The following is a 9,190-nucleotide window of genomic DNA, read 5'->3' on the forward strand; positions in this document are numbered from 1 at the left end:
TATATTTTGTTCCAACTCGGACTTAATATTTAAAATTTTCGTGCCATAAGCTTATAAAAACAAAAAATCTATTTCTGAACGAATTTTGATTGATACTATTCATCAAATTGATACATTGCTCTTTCGCTGAAAAATTATATTCATTTTCTGCGGATAACTACGCAATGTATGCTACTTTTTTGGATCCTATCTTTATTGTGACATTTTCCATCGTAATAAACAATGTAAACAAAAGCAAATGTCAAATACTAGCTACCGCCGGGCGCCGACGTGTTTCTAGTTTCTGTTGTGGAGGGAGAACAGTGAAAATGTCTTAGTACAACTGCCGGGCAATGGGCCAGTTCACGCTTTCTAATCGTCGTATACGGTCGACGAGCGTTTAAATTTGTTTGTAAACAAATCGCGGAGTGAAAAAATGTATGAAACATTATTACGAAACCTAAAAGATCATGGTCAAGAACACTTAATTAAACACTGGTCGGGATTAAGTGAGGAACAGCGGAAACAGCTGTCGGACGAAATTCTAAAACTTGACTTGACGGAAGTGCATGCAACATTTTCGCGGGCAATTGAATCTACGAAAAAAATATTAGAAAAATTAGACGACGACTTGAAACCAATACCGGATAGTCACTATGAGTCTGTACCGAACTTGACGCCCGATAAGATTGAAGAATACGAAAATATCGGATTTAAAGAAATATGCAATGGGAAAGTTGGTGTGCTCTTGTTAGCTGGAGGTCAGGCGACGCGGCTCGGTTTCGGCCACCCAAAGGGAATGTACGATGTGGGATTGCCATCAAGAAAAACCTTGTTCCAGATACAAGCCGAGAGGATCCTGCGAGTTCAGCAGATGGCTGCCGAAAAATATGGAAACGAAGGTAAAATAACATGGTATATTATGACTTCTGAACACACAAAAGCCCCTACCGCAAACTATTTCAAAAGTCACTCGTACTTTGGTTTGAATGAAAACGATGTGGTTTTCTTTGAGCAAGGCACTTTATCTTGCTTTGATTTTGAAGGGAAAATATTCTTGGATGAGAAATATCATTTGTCTGCTGCCCCTGATGGTAATGGAGGTCTGTATCGAGCATTAAAAACCCAGGGAATATTGGACGATATCTCAGTAAGAGGAATCCAACATCTTCATGCTCATTCAGTTGACAACATACTTATAAAGGTTGCAGATCCGGTATTTATTGGTTACTGTAAATCTAAAAATGCTGATTGTGCTGCAAAAGTCGTTCAGAAATCTAGTCCCAGTGAGCCTGTTGGTGTCGTCTGCAGAGTGAATGGACACTACAAGGTAGTGGAGTACTCCGAACTCACAGACGAGGCATCTGAAAGACGTAATCCAGATGGTCGTCTCACATTCTCAGCAGGAAACATCTGTAATCATTATTTTTCAGCTGATTTCTTAAGAAAAATATCAAACTTTGAGACAAAGCTAAAATTGCATATAGCCAAAAAGAAAATACCGTATATAGATGAGAACGGTGTGCGGCAGAAACCGAATGAACCAAACGGTATTAAGATGGAGAAATTTATTTTTGATGTTTTTGAGTTTGCTGAGAATTTCATTTGCTTAGAAGTGGCTCGAGACACTGAGTTTTCAGCCTTAAAGAATGCTGACACAGCCAAAAAAGACTGTCCTTCGACTGCCCGAGAAGATTTGCTTCAGCTCCATAAAAAATACATTAGACAAGCTGGTGGAGAGGTGGCAGACGATGCTGATATAGAAATCTCTCCGTTATTGTCCTACGGGGGCGAGAATTTGGACAGCATTGTTAACGGTAAAGTGTTTACCGCTGGTCCATTCCATTTGAAGAGTCCACAGGAATTATCAAGTAATGGTGTTAATGGTAATCATTGATACTGGAAATTATTTTAGCATGACAAATTTCAGAATGAATATATGTTGGAATTTAATTTTGAAACAAATAAGTTGCCAACATTAAATTTTAATTTTAATTTCAAAACATTTATCTTATTCAAAGATTTAAAAAAAAATTGCATCAAAAGAAATTGTTTAATAAAATTGAATTCCTAGAATATGTTATGTTAAATTCAAATTTATAATATTGTCATTTTTTAAAATGGTTTTATTTAAAAAGGTAAGAATATAAAACAAATTGAGAAATTGCTAAAATATAACAATTACTTTTCATATACATTAAGTAAGTGCGTTGTAAGGTGCAAATTGAAACTCTGAATTTAAGACAGATTTGATCAAAACTAAAGCCCTGACATAATACTTTTGTTGCTTGAAGAAATCATACTTTCCAATCATTCTGTAAATAGTTAATCTTGAATGCTTTGAGAATGGTAGGATTAAAACATCACATTAAAGACATCACACTGCCAATAATAAAACAATGTCAAATTAGATTACTAAAATTAAATATTTAAAAGAAATTATAACTTTGTCTGGGACATTTTAATTAATCTTAGTCTCGATTCACTGAAGATCCAACAACACACACATTCCAGATTCCTCGTCAAACTATATTGATCCGCTTCTTTTCTTTTGTTAAAACAATATACAGGAACTAGATGTGGATTAATATTTAACTGAAACTTGTATTTAGAAGCCCTGGTGGGAATATCTAAACAGCAGTTATGCAGGCGTGCGTTTAGAAAAAAAAGGGTGCGTGTACTTATGTACGCGCGTAAGAAGTTATACATACTTTATTTTTATTAAATTTATTTCTTTTTTTTTATTTACATTTTAATCAATTTGAAAGAAAATCGATTAAACAACATCTTCAAACACGCATATTGGACATACCTTTTCTTGACATCGTATAAATTCGGTAATTCTCGGTACGGTTCGGAAAGTTCACCTGCGGCTATATTCAGACTCGCTAAGTTACGTCGGTCGTATTGTAATGAGCGATTTAGTGGACAACTTCATTCTGTTAATTTTGTGTCACGGTGCGCGCGCATCGTAAAATTTCACTCTCACCAATTTTTCATAACGCGCCTAAAGAAGTATGGCACTACGTACCTTACTTAAAGCTTATCTAGTTACGTACCTACCCACATACCTGCGAATGTACTTAGCTACTTAGATACATTTTTCATTATTTAATTGCGAACACCCACCCTGAGATGCAAGGCGATAATATCAACAATATTTTACTGCTCCTCAAACTAGAGTCCCTGAGTGTTCGCTGATGATTCTGTTAATTTTGTGTCACGGTGCGCGCGCATCGTAAAATTTCACTCTCATAAATTTTTCATAACGCGCCTAAAGAAGTATAACTTAAATAAAAATAAAAATGCAATTAAGCAAATAAGTCTTTATTAAACTTAGGCCGATTTTTCATCCCCCCTTTTTCTAGTGTGCTTATTTTTACAATACAACCGAAAGCTCTACATTCCTCCAAGTTCTCATGTCTATGAACTCTGGTAACCACTTAAATCCAGATGGGCCTCGAGGCTGTGATCCATCTGAAACAGTAAAAACAAATAAATAATGAAAATCCACAACTGTAATTTTGACGGTGGTCTGTGTAATGAAGCCTCCACATTGAGGGGCGAAAAGCGATTTGGTTTAAGCGACATTTTTGGAACTTTACAGAAGAGCTATTTAAAGATTAAAGTCTAGAAAAAATATCACGATAAAAAAACTTATTAATTTATTTGAAATAGGGTAAACATAATTGAATTTCAATTAAAAACACCTAATTATTGATGCTAATACTAAATAACACAGACCTTTAATTTATTCTTGTAATGTAATGTCTCGTATTAAGCGAAACGTCGCTTAAACCAAATAGCCTTTCATCCCTCTGTATTGATCCTGTTGTAAGGTAACGATTACACCGGCCGACAAATGAAATTTTTTTGAAAGTTGTTTGTATTTGAGTCACAAATATCACCAATTTATACTATTTTAAACACAAAAACACCTACATATTTGCCCTATCACATCAGATTTTTTTAAAAGATGGAAAAAGCATTTTTTTCAAAATTTAACGAAAAAATTAATAATCATATTACAAAAACATATATTTGAGCATTTACCAAGAAAACATTGAGTCTAAACAATGCTGCAGGACTATTTCGAGTGACATATTTTACGTTTCGCGACAAAATTACGTCTGGGTGTAGTTTTTTTGTGAGTTTTTTTTGTGAGTATCTTCAGTAATATCACGTGTCAGTGACCAGCGGTAATCAGCTATCATATTCACATTCCATCGACCTTGGTACCTTGTCTCCATAGTTTTTATGTCCTGATGAAACCTTTCTCCCTGCTCTTCACTGTAATCACCAAGATTATCAGGAAAAAAGTCCACATGTGAATCTAGAAAGTGGAGTTTTATGCTCTTATTACACCCCAATTTTTGATACTTATCCAATAAGTTTGCAACCTTATTTTTATAGTCGGGATGATTATTATTTCCTAGAAAATTGTTGACAACATCTCTGAACGCCAGCCAAGCATCTGATTCAGTGTTATTCATTGTGGCATCAAATTTTTCATCAGCCATCAAAGATCTGATTTGCGGTCCATCGAACGCTCCTTCTTTAATTTTTGCATCAGATAATCTTGGATTTTTTTTACAGAGTTATTCAAAACTAGCATTGTTTTTATCCAATGCTTTAACGAACTGTTTCATCATACCGAGTTTGATATGAAGCGGAGGTAGTAAAATTTTTTCAGGACTAATTCAGTTTTTTCGTATAACGTTTTTTGTTTCTACTTTGAGATTTTTACGAGGATTCCATTATTTTTGAACGTAGTGCTTGTCTCGTGCTATACTGTCCCACTCGCACAAGAAGCATGGATTTTTTTTATATAAGTAAATATATATATATATATATATATATATATATATAAGTACGTAACGTAAGAATTTTTTTTAAATAAACACACTAATTTCAGTAAAAAGTTTATAAACAAAGTAACTGTAGAGGTTTATTTGCATGTAACCTGTTTCGAATGGGTGTGTCGTTGTTGCAACTAATATATTTCCTCACGAGAGGTCGCACGATTCGAGAAAAGAGCGCTAAAATCTAAAATTTAATTTATTTTAATCAAAAAATTTAAAATAGCCAATGTCTTAATTTTTTTAAAAACCTGATGTGATACGATAAAATGAGGTGTAATTTCGTGATCAGCTCTACCAAATTAGTGGAAAAAAATAATCAGAACTTGAACAAGGAAAATGATGTCGGCCGGTGTTATGTGTTAAAATAAGCAAATATAATTTCTATAATTTTCTTTTTAAGCTATTGCATAGCTTTTATCGCGGGCTTTGAGCGTGGCGACCGAATTAAGAAATTTCGTAACGAAAATAAAACCTAACGTGTGAAGTGTGAAGGGGACAGTTAATGTATTGCTTTTGTTAATGTTTATAAATATAGCGTGGTCTTATTTTATTATTGTGTTAATATTAAATTACTCTATTGTCTAATTACAATTGCATAAGTTGATAAAAAATGTTATGCAATAGCTTTACCGCGGCAGTCCCCGAGTGCCACATGTGTTTTGACGTGACAACGTCTTATAAGTCGATGGAGCCGGCTGCACGCACGAAAAAACATGACTCATGTGGCGTTACCTCACTCTGAGGCGTTCCATTTAAGGCTTTAAGTGCAAGCGAGAGCGCGCAACGAGCGACAAAGAGGCACAAGCAGCCTCCGCGTTCGGCAGCTTTCGACATCTGTCTCTCTCCTACTTGAGTGAGCGATGCATCCGCGTGGACAGCTGCTATACAATAATAAATTTACATGTTTTCGTCAAGTATGAAGTTCAGTGAAAAGTGAATGTGGTGTCAATTGTTTATAGCAACGATAATTGCGTTGAAAAATGAAACCATTCCATCAGTATTTTCTTATGACGTTGTCACGTTCAACTATCGTCAGTAAACCGACTTTATAGACAACCGATTTTTTTTAATTTCGTGGAACCGCAATGTATATCGACGGTAGCTTGTCGGCGTCGCACGAGACCGTTGACCCCGTATCTAAAACGATTTTTAAACGCTTTATTTTGTACCTGTAGTAACTAGACAAATGGTGAAAATTTCAAGATGGTAAATGTTCAGTATGATAATAATATACAAATCTTATTAATACGGTCTAAATGTTGTAACTTTATCCTAAATTAAAATTAAACTTAGTTACGTCAATCGCAAGGCCCAAACTAGACTAAGGCGTTTTAAATATGTTTTTATAAAACAATTTTATAATTTCGCTCTAATATTCTGAACTGTATCGATAGGATGAAAAAAATGAATATAATACATAATTGTTAGTTCTGCTTGCTATATAAGCGTTTTTAATTTTTAATTTTTTAAAGTACATAATACTAAGTGTAAATAAAATTTTACGTACCGAACATTTAGTGTTTTGGAACTACATATTACCATTTGCCCAAATATCTTTTCGTTTTTTTTTTAAGTCCATCACTACGTTCACGGTAAACCTTGCTATATTATTATATTCTAATATATTATTTGTATACATATAATTAGTTGATAAGAAAATTGGTGATAATAATAACATAATTATCATTATTTTTTTTTGTTAATATAATTAATATTTGGATCTCGTATTACGGAACCGATTTCAAGAAAATATAATTTTGTGTTGAAGTGTGGCACTGTGAAAGAAAACAATCCAATTTTCAATATTATTTAGAAGTCTTCCAAATGTGTATATCAACAGATCAAATCATTCAAACGGTAAACCCTGTCTTTTTGGAGTCGGTCCGTAGAAATTTATGGCAAAATGAATTGAAAGCATGCCGTGAAAGCAATAAATGATAATGTTAAGAAATTTAATATAATAATTATAAACGATATGTATATAAAATTTAAATTAAGAGGTCCATTTGAGAGAGAACGTAAATAAATTATTATTTTTATTATTATTATAATACAGTCTTAAATTTGGGCCTCGTCACTCAAGTTTCGAAAGTAATGTAAATTATATTATAATAATATTATAATTAAAATTATAGTAAAATTGTTTTCAAACAATCTTTGAATTTTGAATGTACTTAATAATCGTTAAGATATTATGTGTATTTCTGTTACTTTCCTTGTGTTTGATATGATATATTAATAAATATATTTTATATGGTATTTACTTTTTTTTATAACAATAGATTGCAATCTAGTATTTAAGCAAGCAATACCAACAAATCAGAGCTTTAATGAAGCAAAAAAAAAATGGAATTCAGAAATTCTCTTCTCGCCTTCCTTTTTTTATGAATGAGGGGTTACTGGTGGCCCGGAGGACTTTTCAGTTTCACCAGGACGAGCAAAGGCTCTGCCAGGACGGGTGGGATTTGCTAACAGCTGCCCGAGCGCCCCCAAAGGAGACATCACAACTCAAGAGCAGCTGCTCTCGCGATTGAAAATGAATCTACTACTGAATCGGAATCGCGGCGCACTGAGAAGATCCGGCGAGAAACACAGTGGGCTGTGTCTATGGGTTAGTTCGCTTGTCGACGTTCGACGAGGACATTGACCGGTGCTTGAGGGGTCTAAAAGCAGCGAGAGTGGATCCGGGGGATCAGACATGTTTCTGGCGACGCCGGCTTTGTGTTGCCCCGTTGTCTGGGTCTGATAGGTAATTAGCGGCGTGAGCGCGTGAGCTCAACTACCCGTCAGACCTCAAGCACAGGTCACCGTCCTCGCCCGAACCCATCGCTTTCGACGAAGGGCTCGACGAGTAAAATAACCCATAGACAGCCCACTGAGTTTCTCGCCGAATCTTCTCAGTGGGTCGCGTTTTGGATCCGGTGTTAGATTCTGCGAAGCACTGCTCTTGCTAGAGCCAGTGTTAGCAGCACTCCGGTTTGAGCCCCGTGAGCTCACCTACACGTCAAGGAGAAGCTGAAATAACCTCTCAAGGCTATCAGCATAGGTAGGAAAAAAATACCCGTGAGGGCGTGGCCGGAATAGTTCCCTAGGCTACCAGTGAATGGGTAGAAAAAAAAAGAGAAAATTACAGCGAGTTTTATAATTTTGTCATCATAGGTAAACGAGCATATTATTATGGTAAGGGGTCATCAGCAAGGCTAAGGAGATAGTCAAGCCGCTTCTACCTAGGTGGACCTAATTACGTAAAAAACAGAAACAGTATCATGGGCAAAGTCGCTGGTTAATGAGGACTTTTAATACGCTTCTATTAGCTTCAGGCGTATGTATGTTTGTAACGGAATCTTTGAACATGATTTTGACCCCTTTCAAAACGTCGGATTAACTCGAAATTTAGTATAGTTACTTATTAAGGATCGATGACAAATTGGAATAATTGAAATTCAAAGAATGCTTAATATCCTTAATAAGTATACCAAATTTAGAATTAATCCGACGTTTTGAAGGGCTTCAAAATTAGGGTCAAAATCATGTTCAAAAATTCCGTTACAAACATACATACGTCTGAAGCTAATAAAAGCGTATTAAAAACAAAAACAGTATCACGAGCAAAGTCGCTGGTCAATGTGGACTTTTTTTAACACGTTTTCATTAACTTATAGTCTATATTTGTTTGTGTATAAAGAAATCTTTGAACGTCATTCATATCGATTTCTAGATTAGATTAACTTGATTCGCACACGCGTCAAGGACCGTTGACGATACAATCGCTCTGATATCCTGACCGGCATGGACAGGATAAAAAGAGTGGAAATTAATCGATACTTCGGTTTGATATTTAAGTTTGTTTTTAAATGACATACACATATTTTATTTTATATTGCTTAGGTTGGTGGGCGACCTCTCGGCCCAACTGGTGTTAAGTGATTACCGGAGCCCATAGACATCTACAACTAAAATACCGCCACCTACCTCGAGACATAAGTTCTAAGTCTCAGTTTTAACAGTACAACGGCTACCCTACCCTTTATTACTGCTTCACGGTAGAAATAGACAGAGTGGCGGTACCTACCCGTGCGGACTCAAGATATCCTATTACTCATAAGAGTATAAAGTTCATTTAGAATGAGGTATGTGCAGGGCAGTGTAATAAATGTTCAGTTCCCGCGAGACGCGGAGATAATTACAAACTAGGTACTAATTACGATTTTTATTTTTTATTTTTTTTTATTGCTTAGATGGGTGGACGAGCTCACAGCTCACCCGGTGCCAAGCGGTTACCGGAGCCCATAGACATCCACAACGTAAATGCGCCACCCACCTTGAGATATAAGTTCTAAGGTCTCAAG

General features: G+C 35.4%; 1 protein-coding gene across 1 annotated transcript; it reads left to right on the forward strand.

The window, feature by feature from the left end:
- The first annotated feature begins 244 nt into the window (after positions 1–244).
- Positions 245–7,100, forward strand: mmy (UDP-N-acetylglucosamine pyrophosphorylase mmy). The gene has a single exon (XM_089731211.1). The coding sequence runs from the start codon at positions 416–418 to the stop codon at positions 1,874–1,876; it is 1,461 nt and encodes a 486-aa protein (XP_089587337.1). The 5' UTR covers positions 245–415; the 3' UTR covers positions 1,877–7,100.
- The last annotated feature ends 2,090 nt before the right edge of the window (positions 7,101–9,190 follow it).

Source organism: Bombyx mandarina, chromosome 11, assembly GCF_030267445.1.
Source record: "Bombyx mandarina strain Sakado chromosome 11, ASM3026744v2".
Taxonomy (NCBI): Eukaryota; Metazoa; Arthropoda; class Insecta; order Lepidoptera; family Bombycidae; genus Bombyx; species Bombyx mandarina.